The sequence below is a fragment of the Urocampus carinirostris genome, chromosome 5 (genome assembly GCF_059441175.1).
Source record: "Urocampus carinirostris isolate Australia breed hairy pipefish chromosome 5, RoL_Ucar_1.0, whole genome shotgun sequence".
Classification (NCBI taxonomy): Eukaryota; Metazoa; Chordata; class Actinopteri; order Syngnathiformes; family Syngnathidae; genus Urocampus; species Urocampus carinirostris.
In genome coordinates this window covers 22,434,464-22,453,515 of record NC_142353.1, presented here as the reverse complement: position 1 = coordinate 22,453,515, position 19,052 = coordinate 22,434,464, and the positions used below count along the sequence as shown (strand labels likewise).

Genomic DNA, 19,052 nt, shown 5'->3' with positions numbered 1-19,052 from the left:
GGTCCGTTTTCTTTCTCAATTAAAGTGACAGATCGTCTACGCAAATGAGTTCCAACTTTCTGCTTCGCGACCCGCTTCGTGACATTGTATGAGAATACGTGACTTGGTAGTACTAGATTCTCTTTATATCATGTGCGTCTACTTTGTAGAAAAACAACTGTTGAGTGTATATTGGGAGTTGATGCTACATATACTAATAATCAAGATTTACATTCAGCTATAACTTCAAGTTTTAAGATGCTTGTTTAGAAAAACTGGTTATGGATTGCGGGACACGATCCAAGCACAGACACAATCGTTACATTGAGTGTTGATGGGGAAGAGGAATTAGAAATAAGGCGCTCCAAAGAGGAAGGAGGAATGAAACTAATCACAAATACGCAGTCCATTCAAAAACGAGGCTGGTGGTACTAATGCAAAGTTTCACATACAACTCTTTGCGTCGCTGGAGTTTCTTGGACGGGTATTAGATCCGACTACTGAATGTCACAGTTGCCTTTAAATTCTCGCGTCTTAAGAAGCACCAGTTCCATGGCGCCCTCTGGCTGGCGATGGCGTGCTGGAATCTCACAAAACTGAATGTTCCTTGAAACCCAGTGTTATGCCCGATCAGGACCGGCCCAAACCTTTATGGGTCCCTAAGCAAACTTAGATTTGGGCCCCCCCAATTACTTGATAAATTGCATACCTACTAGAATTTATTCTGTGTTCTACTCCAGGGGTGGGCAACTATTTGGAGTCGGGGGCCCCATGTGACATTTTACACTTCTTTTTGAATAGATTAGTTTCATCAAATTGGTTTTGAAACGATTAGAGCAAAATAGTATATTACCGTAAATTCCGGACTATAAGCCGCTACTTTTTTCCCAAACGTTCAACCCTGCGCCTTATTCAGTGATGCGGCCAATTTATGTAATTTTCCTAACAGCCGCCAGCGGCGCTCGAGTTCAAGGCACATGACGCAGCTTACAAGCTAAACGCAATCGAGCAGGCCGATAAAGGAGAAAACAGAGCTACTGCACACAAACTTTACCTTGCGAGCGTGTTGCTAGCGTGTTTTTGAATAAGGGAGCGTGGGACGTAGTCTGTAAGACAAAGTCTCTTTCCCATACTAAAGGAGGACAACTTTGATGACGTCAGTTATAGGGAGGAATATGAGAATGGTTTATCGTGGTCTTGCACTGACCACTTAAAAAGGAGGGGCGTAACAGACGTGGGGGATGACGGGAAGTGGGGACCGGTAAAGGTGAGTGTTTGTGGACACAGCAGACAATAGTGGATAAATATTTTTCCCACCCTTACCTTTGGAAATATACACTATATATATATATATATATATATATATATATATATATATATATATATATATATATATATATATATATATATATATATATATATATATATATATACTTTTAATGGGACTCGGACTCTGCAGGTCTACATCAAATCTTAACTAGCGGTATCATTTTCTGTTCATTTTACCGGCAGTGGTTTTTGAACTGTGTACTTTATGTTCAGTTAAAACCGCGGGACTCGGAGTAGGGTTTGGGTTAATTTCATGATTGTGTTACATATTTTAATGTGGGCGCATGCGGCTTATATACAGGTGCGGCTTGTGTAAGGACAAAAGCGGTTATCCTCTTAAAATTTGGTGGGTGCGGCTTATAATCAGGTGTGCTCTATAGTCCGGAATTTACGGTAAGTCCCTGCTTTAGGCACTTAATTTGTTATTTAGTTTAGAAGTATTACTGTAGGGGGTTTCTGGTGTTTTTTTTTTAGTATTTCTGGAGTCTGATTTTTATTGAAGTTCTGTAGTTTTTTGTAGTGTTACTGTAGTTTTATTTTTGTGCTATTTTTTGTATTTCTGAAGTAATCTTTATGTAGTATTTCCATGATAGTGTTTTTTTTTTGTATTTCTATAGTACTTTTTTTGTATTTTAGAAGTAGTTTTTTGTTGTATATCTGTGGTATTGTCATAGTATTTTTGGCTAAATTCGACTCCACTGCAAAATCTGACTCCCCTTCACGTTGTTCGGATTAAATATCAAACTGTACCATTTACCAAATTGTTCGAAATAGTTATCTGACTCCATTAACCAAACACAACCTACATTCACCGAACAATTTATGCACGCTTGTTTCTTGAGGGAAAAGATGAACAAGAAAGCCGACATTTACACACGGGGCAGATTTGTTTTCATTAACAATTTAACTAAGTGTACTCCATTGAAAACGGCCGAATCAGTGATGTTTGAGTCTGTGTGAAGCCTTCTTCTGAAGTCCTTTAGCTCTCTCCTATTGGCCATCTTCTACCCGCATAATGGCATGCCGACTCTTCCCATGGGCGTGCCAAGGGAGCCCCTCTTGGGCTTCACCATCTCTTCGAAGAGCGTCGCGATGTCTGGAATACTCAAAACAACACCAAGCATTTCTACGTCATCAGGGTTTTTCTGCGTCTGGATGTGCTGATTATCTTATCAGCCTTACGCCCCGTTCCCACCGTTCCTGTAAACAACATTTTCTACCAGGGTGACCTGACCTCGCACCACAGCTCAGCCAGTGAATATATTTTGCATTAAATGTAATTTGTATTCGATCGTTTTAAATCCTTTATAGTCAAATGTATAAAATCCTTGTGAACACGCTTTATGCTTCTCTGCACTACGAGGAACGTTTGTTCCGATCTTAGTCTGTGTAATGTGTTTAGTAAGGAGTATTAATTAGCGTGATTAAAACAAAAAGTGATCAAAGTCTATATGAGTTTATTAAGACATGCAATCGTCAGCAATACCGGAGGCGACCCAATGTAGCTAAATGCTATAATATTTACGTTCACTAGTTATACACAAGTAGGCTTTATTTGCTGTACCATATTAGCCTTGTTGTAAATGAATGCATGCTTAGTGTAAGTAGTTGTTCACTGATCGCCGTGACCAGAAGATCATTGTGAACGAGACCTACCAAAATCCGACTCCCACATTAAATCCCGAGAGAATAGTCTGAAACACTTCAAAATCACCTTAGTGGCATATTGAAATAACATAATGGTACCAAAGAAGTCACAAGTCTGCCGCTTAAATAAGGACCACTTTAGCAAGGGGTTGAGCTTTTTGCAACACCTGCTGGAGTCTGACTCCACCAACTTCTGAGAGCTGAGTCTGAAACACTTCTAAAATACTGTGGTGACATATAACACAATTAGGCTATTGTAGTGCACTAAATAAAGCCTTATTGTGCACAAGTAGTCGTGATTGTGAGTATTATAGTGTTTTGATGCACTCAGTCGCTTCCGGTGTTGTTGACGTTTGTGAGTCTTTATAAAATCATGATACTGACTTCGATTGTTTTGTTTTTCGTTTTAATCAGGCCAATCAATATTCCTTTATAAACACATCATACACCCCACGATGGCGATTTTGCAGGGAATCGAATATCAGCACAACAACTGAATCTGCATTGACGGGCAGAGGCATGTGACAATACTTGATCCTAAATCACTGGGGTAAAACGTACTTTTACGGCAAAATTCATGAACTGGACATTATAAGAAGTTTTTTTTCTTCTCAACTATATTTGTGCATCCACTCATTTTTACAATCAATTTTAGACAGTTTAAAAAAATAAGTGGCGTATGTCCAGTGCCACGTACAGCGTGGCGTTGGCATAAATTTATGCTTTACAGTGCAAATAGTTAATCAATGTCGGTACGCGTGAATTACACTTGACATGGCGTAGTTTGCTTTTATTCGATGTTTTTATATTGCAATTATATTTCATTTTAAAAAAAATATTCCAAATGAAAAGAAAAGCAAAATTAAGTTGTAGTCATTTTTGTCAAGTGGCACTTATTTGACCCTTCTTTTTCGCCGTAGTGAGCAGGTAGTGGAGGGGCGGGCGAGGAGCGGTTTCCTTGACGTGGACGATCGTTTTCGTAAAGTGATGATGGAACGGTAGCGGCGTGTCGATACCAAGCGATCCCCGCACTAAAGTATAATCGAGACGGGATTTGGCCGTCGATCCCTCGGTCGCGTTTGGGTTCACCGGAGTCCCGCAAGGACTGATCCCTTTCTGCGACCGTCCCGCCCATCTCCTTCTCCATTTGTCCCCAGCTCAGCAACAATCATGATAAAAGCCATTTTAATATTCAATAACCATGGCAAGCCAAGGCTATCCAAATTCTACGAACATTACGTGAGTAAACGATTTCATTTTTAGTAGAATTACTTTAAATCTCTTTCGATACTGTTGTGTTGTTCGTGGAATGCTTGGTCCTTTTGCATTTTTTTTCGGAGCTAGTTGGGGGGGGATTGAATTAATTAATTTAGTGACAATCGTTTCGAAACGTGTATTATTACCCATTTTTTGCAAGTTGAATCGTCGTGTGTGCATTTAGTGCTCAGTTTACTGTTTGTGTCACATGATCCGGATGACGCCCTTGTGAGGCACTCGTGCCTTCAGCATGCATGCATGCATGCATGCATGCATGCATGCATGCATGCATGCATGCATGCATGCATGCATGCATGCATGCATCTATCTATCTATCTATCTATCTATCTATCTATCTATCTATCTATCTATCTATCTATCTATCTATCTATCTATCTATCTATCTATCTATCTATCTATCTATCTATCTATCTATCTATCTATCTATCTATCTATCTATCTATCTATCTATCTATCTATCTATCTATCGTTGCTAAGAAGAAAAGTGGGGAGCCTTGGACAGTGTTTCTCAACTGGTGGGTCAGGACCCAAAAGTAGGTCACTGTTGGCAAATTCCTGCGACCCACTAATAATGCTAAGAAGAAAATAACAGAGGGTCGATTCCATATTAGATGGCGATAATGCCCTGCTCGATCTCCTCTTCCTGTTCATTCAATCGTCGGGTCGAGATGGACCACATATCATTTCATTGTGATTTTTTGGGGTTTTATTTCCTTTTTTTGGTCCATAATAATGGCTTCCAAGAAAGTTATTGATGATGGGAAGGAAAAGTGGAAAATTGTGAATACAACGATCGAGTCAAAGAGGGAAAATATTGTGAAATATATATTAACTACATAACTTAAAAAATATTTATAAAGACAATTCTATCTTTAGAATTCAATGACATCCAAACTGCTCCAACAAAGGCTTGACATAAAATCCCTGCTACATAACGCTGAAACACTCTCTGGTCTAAATTAACAAAACATGAATGACTTAACACATAAAAGGAGGAAGGAAAAATAGTATTTGAATAACGACATAGTTTTCAAACAGTAACCACCTCTAACAGAACATAAACATGAAAAACAACAACACAAGAGTCGCTCCAAAACGTGGACAGAACAGCTAAATTATATTGGAATACCCGCTAGCTTTTAATTAAACAAAACATGAAAAATGGCACCGAAACGATACTCCCGCATGGAACTTCATAATATTCAAACTTCAACAAGATCTAACTGAACAAAACTTAAAAGAATGATGACAGAGAAACCGTTATTTACACATGAACAGAAATCCAACATACTGTAATGTTTTATCACTAACCTGACCCAAAGGAAAAAATCCTGAAAAAAAAACTTCGAACTGAAAACCGAACTTTCTTTGAACCAAAGCGATACAAGAAATTGATAACAATACAGGATATGTTGGAATACCAGTTAGATCTCTGTATGAGTTTGAATAGGTAAGTGTGAAGTACATTGTAAAGCGCTTTCGGACGTCTTTAGTGACGTGAAAAGCACTATATAAATGCAGACCATTTACCATGCTTATGTGCATGCTTTACTAATATTTTGAATTTGTTTTAGTATGTCCCTATTGGTGTGTGAATGGGTAAGTGTGAAGCACATTGTAAAGCGCTTTGGGAGGTCTTCATTGACTTGAAAAGCGCTATATAAATGCAGACAATTTACCATTTATGTGGCTATTTCAAACCAATTTTATAGGGTGGCTTACATTAGATGAAGGCTTATATGCGAGTAGTACTTGAGTGGTACTTGTAGTCGTTTTGTTTTTTCTGGTCATTTTGTTTTATTGATAAAAGGGGTGAATATATTCTACCATCTCTGCTTTAAACTGCTTCATCTTTTCATTAGTTTTATTTAAGAAGTGGAACTTTTTATTGATTTGGGTTGCAGCTTGTCATTGGGGTGGAATGATTGGCCCTTACGTCAAACAAGTCTAAAGTCTAGGATGCATATTGGGGGTCCAGGTCCTAGATTGTAGGATAAATGTGGCTAAAAAGCCAGTCCAAAATACATACAAAGAGACTTCAGTTCAGCCAAGCAAAGCGAAAGAGGGGACACTAAATATTTATGTTGACCCTCACATCCTCGCACCAAATCTTAGAAATGCCCTTGTGGCAAACTTCACATGAGCAGTCAACAATGTGCACTTTGTCCTTTGTTTGTGTGTGTTTTTCTTAAATCTTTCTCTTTCCTTCATGTTTATCCGTGAACTGCATCACATGAGTTCCATTCGTGTGTTCCTTTATTCTTGGTTCCTCATAATCAATAAATAATTCAATGCAACTGGAGGTAGAGCGTTGCCTAGAGATGTGACACGGTCAGGGTTGGGTAGAGTTACTTTAACTGGATTACTTTCAATTACTTTTGGTTTACTCCAATACCAAATGTGCTAATAAAAGACAAAAGAAACTAAATATGAATAAAATTACTAAATTTTGTGCAGGCTTGGGGAGTAACGGAATACACGGAACGGCAAAAATGATGTTGGCAAGCTGTTTGGATTTATTTTCATTTTGTTTCTGTCGCATTTTATGTTAGTTTTGCCGGAGATCAAAGAGATCAAAGTCAGGAGAGAAAACTTACCACGTATTGTGAGTCATCATTTTATTCATATTTAGTTTCATTTGTCTTTTATTAGCATATTTGGTATTGGAGTAATCCAAAGTAATTGAAAGTAATCCTTTCATTCTTTCATTCATTATCCTCACTGCTCATCCTCAGTAGGGTCGCAGGTGTGCTAGAGCCCATCCCAGCTGTCTTCAGGCAGTGAGCAGGAGACACACTGAACTGGTTGCCAGCCATTCGCAGGGCACACAGGGACAGACAACTCACTCATTCATACCTAAGGACAATTTGTACCGGCCAATTCACCTGCTATGCACTTTTTGGAATGTGGGAGTAAACCAGAGTGCCCGGAGGAAACCCACTCAAGCACGGGTAGAACATGCAAACTCTACACAGGAAGGTTCGATCTCATGACCTCAGAACTGTCCCGGACACGCGCTATCCACTGCGGCGCCTTGCTACTTTAGGAAACACAATTACCGGTAAATTGCAATCATCAGGTATACTGAATCGCGATACTTGTAGGATCGCAATTATTAACAACTGTGATATAAATGGAATCGTGACCAAAGCAGATTGTCCCACCTGTACTATTTTGGCCGCGGAACACATTAGGTTGGAGGAAAGGGGGGGTGAGTGTTGAAGAGTGACTTTATATTCATCATTGCAGCTTTTTTGTTTGTGTAGGATGAAAACAGTGAAAGTAAGCATAGCCCTGTTTCATCTGAACACCAATCCCCCCAAAACATAGAAAAAAAGAAGATAATGCGCATATATCAAATGCAAGGTACTTGCACGTGCGACATAAGCTTTACAGAGGCTACAATCATGACCCTAGCCACAAGTTGGCGTCAGCAAGTAGAAAGGTTCCTCATTCCATACAACACCTTTAAATCGGTCCATTATATGTTTAAAATGAACAAAATGACCCACAGGAGCAGGCAGAACAACATATTTTCAAGAATATCTTTACATTTACCATAATTGGGACTTTTTTATTATTTTTATTACACGTTCGTAAAAAGTTAAATTTTAATTCCAAACATTCTCTCAAGACACATCACCTGACTGCATTTTAAGGTGCGAACCATTGCGAAATGGGCTGCAACAAATGGAGTCAATCAAAGTACGCCATTGCACAGCAGTAATGCAAGAATTGCCACTTATCCATAACCAAACATTTACGTTAATCTGCGTCACTAAGTGCAGAGCTTTTATTTTATCTTCATCTACAGAAAGCTGCTATTCTGGCCCTGTTTGGCCCCAGGGTAAGCATGTTTGATTTTCCTGTTTATGACGAAAGCAAACAGCAGCAAGGGGCTTTGCTGCTCAGTTATTTTAAATGAGGAGAAATTTTGCTTTTGCTGTATTAAAAAAATGTCACCGTGTTAGCTGCCACGTGATGTACCATTTTTTTTTTATACAGAGTGAAGACTCAGAGCAGCAAATAATCAGGGAAACCTTCCACTTGGTATCCAAAAGAGATGAAAATGTCTGCAATTTCTTGGAAGGTGGAATGTAAGCCAAATACTAATTTCAACCTCAGAGAAGTTTTCCGTTTACTGATTGTCGGTGTTATTTACCAGGTTGATTGGGGGCTCGGACTACAAATTGATCTACAGACACTACGCTACGTTGTACTTTGTTTTCTGCGTGGACTCATCAGAGAGTGAACTTGGAATTTTAGACTTAATACAGGTAAATACATTGCATATTTTTGTTTTGTTGCGTTAATATAAGTTCTATTTCATTTACTCTTTCAGGTATTTGTGGAGACTTTGGACAAATGCTTTGAGAACGTCTGTGAGCTTGACCTCATTTTTCATGTAGACAAGGTAGGAAATGTCGACCATTTTGGAATCAATCAAATTAATCCTCCTGAACTTGAAGTGTTCAAACTTTGTACACTAACAGCCACAGACAGAAACAATGAAGGGCCAAGTAATTTACGAAACACTACAAATAAGGCTTTTTTGTTGTTTTGCTTTTAAACAGAAACCCAATTGTATTTTGGAATTGTTGGAGTAGAAATTCCATGTCTCGCTGCGTGTTTAAACTCCCCGGACAGATAAAAAAAAAACTAGCTGGAGAGATCAGTTCAGTTGAAAACTTTTATTACAAAGTTACAATATAAAACAAAACAGAGTGCACTTGCGGCCAGTGATCAAGATACAGTACAGTATTCCCTCCCGAAAAGCATCGACAAAATGTTTCTCCCCTATCTTATAGGAAAAAGGCCTGGATTTGACAAAATGGAAAATAAAACTTACTAGGATGGGATTTTCCTGACAAAGTTAGGTGGTCACATCTTCACAAGAACCCTTTTAAAAAAGATTTTTTTTTTAAAAAATGGACACTGCTGTATTTTGAAGGTTCTAGAATAAGATAAGGGCTGACCACTGCTTGGAAGGTACTGATATGAAAACCTTGAAACGTTGAATAAATACAGAAAGTATGTACTTAATTCACATATGTAGGTAAGCATAAGGTGCATTTATAACAACTAAATTGCTATTGTGAATGTCAAAGTGGTGATATGGTGGTTAATTCATAAAACTAATCTCGCTGAAATCTCATGTGAGAGCAAATTTTATAGGCATTTCAAAAATAAAATGTTGTTACTATATGATTACTATCTTATTACCAGGTTGTCATTGTTGGAGCTTAAAATGGATTCAGTCAACCACTTAACATCATACCAAATAGAAATCGCATTTCCTGGAAACAGGGTTCCTTCGGATCCTTAGTCTTAGGCATTGAATTCATTATTCTAAAAATAAGGCCTTAATTGGCATTAAAATGTCTTGAATCCAAATTACGGAAGTCTAAAAAAGGTAAACCCAAAGATTTAGTAGTTTTATCAATTGTCCACATCCAGGGAGTAAAAAGTATTTTTCCAAGCATGTGTTTTTATAACGTTACACTTTGAATTGGTCATGAATATAGCAGTGTTATGTTTTACAGAAGAGTTCTTTAGAATTAGTAGTTATCTGCCAGTTTTGACTGAAGATCCATGGGGTACTGTAAACATCCTTTTAATTTATTGTCATTGTTTTGTTTGTTTCAGTTGTGTGTTTTTTTTTGTCGACTTGATCTTGAATTTGATTTTAAAAAGCATTAAACTTGAACTGAACTTGCCTTAAGCTGAATAAACCTTTCGAAAATCTAAATCAAATATATTTTCAGAACTAGTCTGCTGGCTAATCAGCTGGTCTTAAAGAGCTACCTGCCATATGCGGTACCATTTAAATCTAACTGCATATTCAATTTTATACTTCATATTTTTCGGTTTATAAGGCACACTTTCAAATTTCTGGCCAATTTGGGGTTTTTAGGTGTCCCTTGTAGTCCAGAAAATACGGTACTTTTTTTTTTTTATACATTAGGGCATTCTACTAATCGTTAATTTAATACAGTTTTCCAAAATGTTATTTTTTCCTTGAAAAACAAAAAAAAGATCTTTGCCTCCTTTTCAGGTTCACAACATTCTGGCTGAGATGGTGATGGGCGGTATGGTGCTGGAGACCAACATGAACGAGATCATCACCCAGGTGGATGCTCAGAACAAGATGGAGAAGTCCGAGGTAAGCGCCATCACATAATTTGCCTTTTTCTACGAAGGGTTCAGAGTTTGCAGGCATGCGTGTATGATGCACCCCGCATGTGACTCTAGTGACTTTGTTATGCTCGTGACATGATCTTGGGTGATGGCGCTTTCTCTTTGTTTCTCTCTCGTTGGGTTTTCTTGCTGCCATACTGCTTTGAACACAGATCAACACTCTGCCATTCATCAGTGTTCCATAACTCTAGATGATCATCTGGTCTCTAAATTGCTCACTTCATTTTTTTAGTTTTTTTAATTTTTTTTTATTTAAGAAAAGAACAGATATGAAATAAGTCTGTGAGCTGTTCTGTACCACATAAGTGTTTGCCAAATATAATCTTTGCACAAGTTATAACATCTGATGGTGGGATAGACATAGCGTCAATGATATTGTTATGAGTGATCTTTTTTTGTTTTTTTTTTAGTTATACATTTAAATGGAGATATAGTATCTGCTGCTTTGGTTCTTGTAGCATTAATTTGCAAAAAAAAGTATCCTTAAAAGGAAAAAAAGACACAGAACAAACAGTAATTTATAGAGAACTTGTCTATTTTGGGCGACGTTAGTCAAATATTATCAAAGTTTTTAATTGTGCTTTTTTGAACATATTGTAAAAGACATTTTGTATTATTTAGCGCCCCCTTGTGGTAACACAATATTGATTTGAATGATTAGAGAAAAATTACATTAATAATTATTAAAACGAGTATTCTATTTCAAATACTCGAAGGTTAAGAAATGTGTATATATTTGACCACATGACGGTCACCTGGAGGAAGCTGGCATGATTGTTTGCCATCTTACTGCTACGGGTAACCCCAAAAACAAAACAAAACATCTTGTAAAAGGTTGGGAACAAAATGATAAGGAAAATGGTGCGGTTTGGTCGGTTTGAGTCTTTGTCGTAAAAGGGACACTGTGTAATATTTGACCACTAGATGTAGCTATATTGTGTAGTGCAACAGAAAACGAGTGCCAAAAACCCCATGGAAGAATACAAATCACGGAGAATCCAAGTGACCAAACTGGACCATTTTTCTTCAATTTTTTTTTGCCTAGCCTTTCACAAGATTTTTGTTTTTTTGGGGGTACCTGTAGCAGCAAGATGACAATCTTGCTTTTAGGTCAGTGATTTTCAACCTTTTTTGAGCCATCACATTTCTTTCAATTAAAAAAATCCAGCGGAACACCACTCGTCGATGCCGTTGCATCTCCGGTAAACTTAAATCCAAATCAAATGTAGTATTCTCTAGAGTGCACAGCCACACGAAATGGATAATTTTCCACGGCACAGAACAACATTTAATTACTGTGCCGCGGCACACCAGTCACAGCGGTTGAAAGACACTGCTCCAGTTGAGCCTCATGTTTTAATTTTTTATGTTTTTTAATTATTGTATTTTTGCTTATTACTCAAATCAATATTGTTTTTTTAATGACGTTTTTTACCACTAGGAGGTGCTAAATAATACATAGTGTCACTTTAGGGTCGAACTTTTTTTCATACAAATCTTTTTTACAATTCTAATGAGATAAGGTATTTATTTCCGGTATAATTGTCCTTTCAAAACATTAATGAAGAAATATAATCAGACTAAGAACCAGAGAATCAAATTTTGTCTTGCAATTTCAAATGTGGACGGATCCTGCATACTAATATTGCTTCTCAATTAAATGAAAGCTGCTGTGTGCTTCAAATTACTCGTAAGAAAATCATTTGTGGTGTTTTAACCTAAACTGCATTTTGTTTTGTTTTATTTTTTTAATCAGACAGATGTTTTTCCATTTTGTGAGTAGATTGTCATCAGAGCTGCTCTTGTCTTTCCTGCTTGGGACCTACCCTAGACCACACTGCTTTTCTCTTTGCACGCTAATTTCGAACGGCACGCCCGTTTCTTGGCATCTATTAGTAGGGTGAGAAGTAATTTGCTTATTCAGTCAGACACGGATTTATTACCATACTTTCCACACTATCAGGCGCACCAGATTTTAGGATGCACTCCCCAAAAACAGTGTTTTGTGATGTTCTTTTTATATAAGGCTTACCGGACTATATGGCTAATAGAAAATGACCTACAGTAAGGTTGCACAAAAAATAAAAATATACCATCCGTGTGCATTGATTGATCTATCAGTCAACACGAAATATATCGCCGATCACATTTGGATTCAACGAGATTTGAACCCGGATTGCAGCAGGCCAATTGCCATATCCTAGCCAATAGACAAGTAGTGATACAAATGACCCACGTCAAGGCATTAGCTTTTCTCTTCAGTACACTACTTTTAGTCACAGTAACATATTTTGGCCTGGAGAGGGATGGGTGCCATCAGGCTATACTTGCCCAAGACACACCACAGGAAATGGTACCCATTTGACCCTATTGGTTAAGATATCCAACCAACCAACTAACACCGTGTTAGAGAATGGAGAAAACAAAGCTGGCCTGAAAGATATAAATTCACAAAAAATACACGAGAGGGAAACAACTCTTTGGTGTATCTGATGATTAACCAGACTTTGAAATTATATAAATTATAATTGGTATTGTGTTCACAGTTTACAATGTCAATAAAAATTGGAATCATTGCAGCACGTATTCAACAACGTTCATTACTTAGAATGCTTAGTTTTAGCTCATAAAAAGTTAAACCAAATGTTATACTGATTTTTAATCACTTCTTTTCTCCATATTCTAACATTTGTTTCTGATTCCATCACTAAAATAGTGTGATAATGAGAAAAAGACCTAATGCCTTTTCACACGCCATCCATGTTCCTAGTGGCCTGGTGGTTATGAGTTTGTGCTTTCACCGTCGCTATCTGGGTTCGATCCCTGTTCCCAAAATCGTGTTTCATGATATTTTCCGCCTGATCAATAATTGGATACATATGGTAATTTATCGGTGTGCAATACCAATTTTATCCATGTATAGGACGCACTGGATTATTAGGCAAATTTGACCATTAGGCCAATTTGCTTTTTTTAGGTGCGCCTTATAGTCCAGAAAATATAGTTCCTCCTTATGATGGGGTGTGTTAAAGCGAGCGGTTTGGATCCAACCATGTGGTCTACGATAGATCTTCTCTATTTCCCCCCCTTTTGTAGATAAACTGTAACAACTTTAACGTGCTTTAACATTCCTCATTCCTCTTTCCCACCCTGACCCTTTCTAGTTCTTTCCATTCTTCTCTCTTTTTACAGACGTTTATCTTTCAGTCTACCAGGCAGGACAGGTAGATGCAGGTACTGCTAAAATCTACAACCAAGTACTGTAACTTAAACTGAAGTTTACTTCTCCTCTTACCGCCTCCTCTTCCTCTTTAAGTTTCTCCATATGGACCCATCCCATTAAGAAATAACTTCACTAACAAGCACCGAGAATCTTTCATGACAGACCTAAAAACGTCTTTGTGACGTATCTGCTTCATGGGTCATCGATTTTCAAATTGGACTTAACAAACTCACTAACATTTTAAATAGAAATGTTATTTAAAACCTCTAGAACTTGGATGTCAAACTCATTTTAGCTCAGAGGCCATGTAGTACAAAAATCAATCTCATGGGGGGCAGAATAGTAAATTGATGGCATAAAAACTGTGCCTTAGATGTTGGGAGGTTCTATTTTGATTTTGATTCAGGAATAACACAGCAAAAAAGTAGCACACACTTAGCATGGTAAACCTAACATGAGTTTAATACAAAAACATCTGCTTGCCATCTGAAATGACTAAAAATGACTAGTGTTGTTCCGATGTTGACGCTTTACTGTTTTAAGGTATCTTATCGGCGAGTGAACAGACCAAATCACCGATATGAGTTCTGAATTCAATTAAATGCAATACTCATATCAGTGATTTGGTAATTTACAGTATTAAATATCAGTACTGCTGCTTTTACGATTTCTGCTATGACAGATTGCTGGTTCTTCTTTAATGGTTTACAGGAGGTTATTGTATTGCCCAACTTACAGTATGTCACAAACGTGAGTACACCCACTCACCTTTCTAAGATTTCCTTATAATATTTATTTGAACCAACTGAAGAAACATTGCTTTGACACATCTTATAAACACAGCTTATATAGTAATGTAAATGTATTTTTCCCCTCAAAAAACTCATAAAATAGTCCTTAATGGCTAAACCCTTGGTAACAAAAGTGAGTACACCCTCAAGTGAAAGTTCCTGAAGTGTCAATATTTTGTGTGGCCACCATGATTTTGCAGAACCCCCTTAATCCTCCTGGGCATGGATTTTGCAAGAGCCTCACAGGTTGGCACTGGAATGCTCTTCCACTCCTTCATGACAGCATGATAGAGTTGGGGTATATTCAATCTCTTTGTGCTTCTCCACCATCCACTTAAGGATTCCCCAAAGATTTTCAATTGGGTTTAGATCTGGAAACATGCTTTGCCAGTCCATCACCTTTACCCTTAAGCCTCTTTAGAAAAGCCATGGTCATCTTAGAGGGTGTGTTTGGGGTCATTATCATGCTGGAACACTGCCTTGCGACCCAGATTTCAGACAGATCATTTTTTGCTCCAATATTTCACAGTCCACGTTTCCCTCAAGCAGTTTTTCTAACTGCTTGCAATGGCAGCACCGCATTCCTATATTCTGTTGAAAACTGCAGCAGTGTGACAAAACGCTGGGCAGGCTTTCTGCGCGGAACACATGGAGCTAAACCTTTTCTTCTGGTCGCCGAGAGTTGAAAAATGTTAGACTTTGGGAAACCGTGACTTCCGTCAATGTCATGTTTTACCCGGCCATTTAATCACAGTGCAGACGCGGCAGGACAAACAGCAACAGCCAACAATGAGAGTGCATGACTTGAAAAGCGCCATATAAATGCAGACCATTTACCATTACCACAGGGGGAGGCTGACCAAGATTCCTTCTGACTGATAGAGATACGTACCACAAAAACACACCATGGCATTTGGGATCATTTTTGTAACGAGAATTCTAAAATCATTTTAGGTGCCGTTACATTTATGTATATTTAAAAATATGATTGCGAATGCGAATCACTCAAGTGCAAATGATGACTTAAACTGCTGAAGCCTAAAATTATTTTCCTGCTATTTTTTTTTTTTACTTTTTGAGACTTTCACTGTTACATTTACTGTATAATACAATGGAGCTAACACTTGTTAAACCTTTTGAAAAGACACCGGAGGCTATATTTTAATATTGTATTTTTTCTAATTCAGGTGCTAACCTTTTATTTCTAATCACTGGGGATAAAAGAACGTAGTTTAGCAACAATTGATGAAGTTGACAGAGACATCCACACACCACACATGAGTATGGTGCACAATATGAATGGTACAGATTGAGACTCACTGTGTTTAGAGGGACTTGCTTGCTTCCTTCCTTCATTCAATCAGCAGAACCTCCCAGTCTAGTGGGAGCTTTACAACTCTGGCCCATAGAATCAGTACTTACCTGCTAAATACTGCATTTTTTTGGGTTATTTCTGCATCCAATTCAAGTCAAGTAATGTTTATTTGTATAGCCCTTAATCACAAAGAGTCTCAAAGGGCTGCACAGACCACAGATTATTACGAACCACAGACTATTACTACACCATCCCCTGATCTAGAACCTACATGAGGGCAAGGAAAAACTCAAAAACCTCAATATGAAGAAACCTTGAAGGGACCGCACATGAGGTAATCCCCCTTCCAGGATGACCAGGCTTGAATGGATGTTGCAATAACAAACAATACACAGATATTGTCAACATAAAATATAGGTTATTCATATGCCATTGAACAGAAGTGTGTTTTAAGCTTAGATTTTAACATGTCCACTGAGGTTGCAGATCGAATCTCAGGGGGAAGAGCATTCCATAGCACTGGGGCCTAAATGGAGAACGATTTTGAACTTGCGGATCTCTTTTTGGCTCTTGGGATCAGTAGTAGACCAGCATTTTCAGAGTGAAGGCTCCGGACCGGGATATAGGGGGAAATTAAATCTGAAAAATATGAGGGCGCAAGTCCATGCGTGATTTTGTATACTAGCAACAGAACCTTAAAATCACATCTTAAGCTAACAGGGAGCCAAAGCAGGTTAGCTAAAATCAGAGTAATGTGACTTCGTTAAAAGCCTCGCTGTGGCATTTTGTACCAGCTGAAGGCTCTTGATTTTGGACTTCGAGAGACCGGAGAGTAATACATTACATCCACAAAAAGTAAATTTCCTTAGACAACAAATAAGCATTGTGTAACATCCTATGTCACATTGTTTTATGTTTTTCATCCATTCCTTTTCATTAAAAAATCTTTATCCTCTCAGTCCTCATTTCTAAAATCCACATCCTTATTTTCCCCTCAAAGAGTCCTGTGGGTTCACCCTGAGCAATGCTTGAACAACGCCGCACTCCTCTTCATTGAAACTAGTGAATGGCCTCACAGTGGATTCAGATTTGGCCCCGGTTGTGACGTTCCGAGATAGCACCGCATACTGCATGTGCATCTGGCGTTATGACGCCGTCTGAATGTACATAACACACGTTTGTCATGGTAGATGTCGGTGCTTTGGCATCGTGTCAACCGTCCCGTCGAGTAAAGTTTTTGCCCCCCCTTGTCCACCTTTTGAATGTTACTGTGACACATAATATTAAATCTTATTTTTTTCGTTTCTGTGTGTGTGTTTGCACAGGCCGGTATTGCAGGAGCTCCTGCTCGTGCCGTATCAGCGGTAAAGAACATGAACCTGCCGGAAATGCCCAGAAACATCAACATTGGCGACATCAGCATCAAAGTGCCAAATTTGCCGTCTTTCAAATAGCGGCACGCAGACAAATCTCTGCTGGGAGATGTCAAACAATTTTAATATGTAACGCAATCTGTTTACCAAAACCTTTTACTAACTCATTTTATTCAATCATGGAAGTACAGTAAAACCTCTACATCCGAGATCAATTTGTTCCCGTATCACGCTCGTATCTAGGATTTCTCGTATAGCAAGTGAATTTTCCCTGATTCTAAATAACTGAAAACCAATGAATCCGTTCCCAGCATCCCAAAAGCATTCAAATTAACCATAAATAGCTATAAAACACGTCTGCTTGGTTATCAGATTTCGATTGTCGTAACTTGGTTTTCTTCTAATGTCTGGCAAGATCATTGTCCGAAAGATATCTCTTATTTTGAAAATCTTGTCCCTCGAGCAGTTCGTATGTAGAGGTATTGCTGTACTGTGTGTTTAGATAAAAAAAATTATCTTCTTTGTTTTTCTTAGAATAAAACCAAGTTAATGGATTTCGGTTTCTGTTGCTGAACTGGACTAAAATATTTATTTGTATACGGTACATTCCTACTGCCCCAACGTTCAGCTGCTAAACCTAACTCAGTCTAGCTAAAGCTATTTTATCAACTGTTTTTGAGAAGAAATTAATTTTGATTGAAGTGATGTAATGGTGTCATTCCACATAAACTTTGGTTGAGCACAGCTGGGATCCATAAAGTGTTGGAAAAGGAATACAGTGCGTGTGAAATCAAATGGAAAAAAATGAAGAATTTCTGAAATGATGTCTTAAGCAATTATAATTATATATTTAAATTTTCTGTTTGTGTCTGTTGATTTTTTTTGTTACTTTATTTTGTCGATGAATTTTGCCCGCCTTTCCTTTTACTATATAAACAATTGAAACCGTGGCATCGTAACTATTTTTCCTTACACTTTACCAAAGACGATTGGTTGGTAGAATTGGGAAGCCTGTTGCTATTTACAAAAGGCTTTCCATTATTTTGTCTCAAGAAAATATTGAAAACTGAACATATTGTAATAATGAAAGTCAGATATTGTGATTGCATCTAAAACCGCTTTGACTAGATATCAACAAACATCAGAACTAGCTTTTGACTTTCTGGGGCTTTTAGCAAAATGTTATTTCCTAATTACCATAGAACTGGGATTTACTTGCAAACATATTTTGTGATAAGGGTACTATTGTAATAAGGAAAATATGAACACAAAATCACATGTAACCACATTTTTGCCTAAACTTACACCTCACCAAGTCCTACTTAGGGCCAAACTTAAAAAGAACAAGGGTTGGGCAAAGATTTTGGAGACCAGGGGCACATTAAGTAAAAAATAAAAATAAAAAAAAACAGAGGGTTGGGCCAGAAGGAGAAAAACTTGATTGATTTTATTTGTCGATACCAAAAAGATCATTGTAGACCTATCCCATTTTACTCATAAATACATACAGTATGCTGGCATCCACACAGACACACGCATTTCATTTTATATGTGTTTAATAATAGACTCATTTAATCAAATTGGCTTTGAAACACAGAATTACAGCAAAATACATTAGATCCCTGTTTTAAGCACTAAGTTTGATCATATGCATTAAAATACTTTAAATGAAATAACATTAGATCACAAGGTTTTTCCTTGCATAAAATTAGACAAATATCTTGATAAAATAATAATACATGATAGAGAAAATAGCAAGAACAGAAATATGTGGCCAGCTCTTTTAAATGTTGGCTTTGAGCACAGTACACATACTAAACTTTTTATGGGGGGAAGTGGAGACACACAAAAGGAAATTGGGGAAAGAGTGGTGCCACATTTTTTCAAAGTAACATTACTTTTTCTCCCGATGAATATAA

The 19,052-nt window shown here is 37.7% G+C and overlaps 1 protein-coding gene across 4 annotated transcripts; it reads left to right on the top strand.

Annotated features, from left to right (window-relative positions):
- Positions 1–3,858: 3,858 nt before the first annotated feature.
- ap3s1 (adaptor related protein complex 3 subunit sigma 1) lies at positions 3,859–17,993 on the top strand. Of its 4 annotated transcripts, XM_088336172.1 has the most exons (8): positions 3,859–4,194; positions 8,239–8,330; positions 8,399–8,510; positions 8,576–8,647; positions 10,289–10,396; positions 12,188–12,206; positions 13,596–13,665; positions 17,086–17,274. In XM_088336172.1, the coding sequence occupies exons 1-8, from the start codon at positions 4,126–4,128 to the stop codon at positions 17,126–17,128; spliced, it is 585 nt and encodes a 194-aa protein (XP_088192298.1). In that variant the 5' UTR covers positions 3,859–4,125; the 3' UTR covers positions 17,129–17,274. The 4 variants fall into 4 exon arrangements, with proteins under 4 accessions (XP_088192298.1, XP_088192297.1, XP_088192301.1 ...); XM_088336171.1 differs by lacking the exon at positions 12,188–12,206 and having other exon boundaries at positions 17,086–17,993; XM_088336175.1 differs by lacking the exon at positions 12,188–12,206 and having other exon boundaries at positions 3,865–4,194; positions 13,624–13,665; positions 17,086–17,232.
- The last annotated feature ends 1,059 nt before the right edge of the window (positions 17,994–19,052 follow it).

What these genes read in the sequence shown, in the direction of transcription:
- ap3s1 (XM_088336171.1), top strand. Translation starts at nt 4,126, where the DNA reads ATGATAAAAGCCATTTTAATATTCAATAACCATGGCAAGCCAAGGCTA. An exon ending in AATTTCTTGGAAGGTGGAAT is followed by an intron (nt 8,331 to 8,398) that starts GTAAGCCAAATA and finishes GTTATTTACCAG; the next exon opens with GTTGATTGGGGGCTCGGACT. An exon ending in ACAAGATGGAGAAGTCCGAG is followed by an intron (nt 10,397 to 13,595) that starts GTAAGCGCCATC and finishes GACCCTTTCTAG; the next exon opens with TTCTTTCCATTCTTCTCTCT.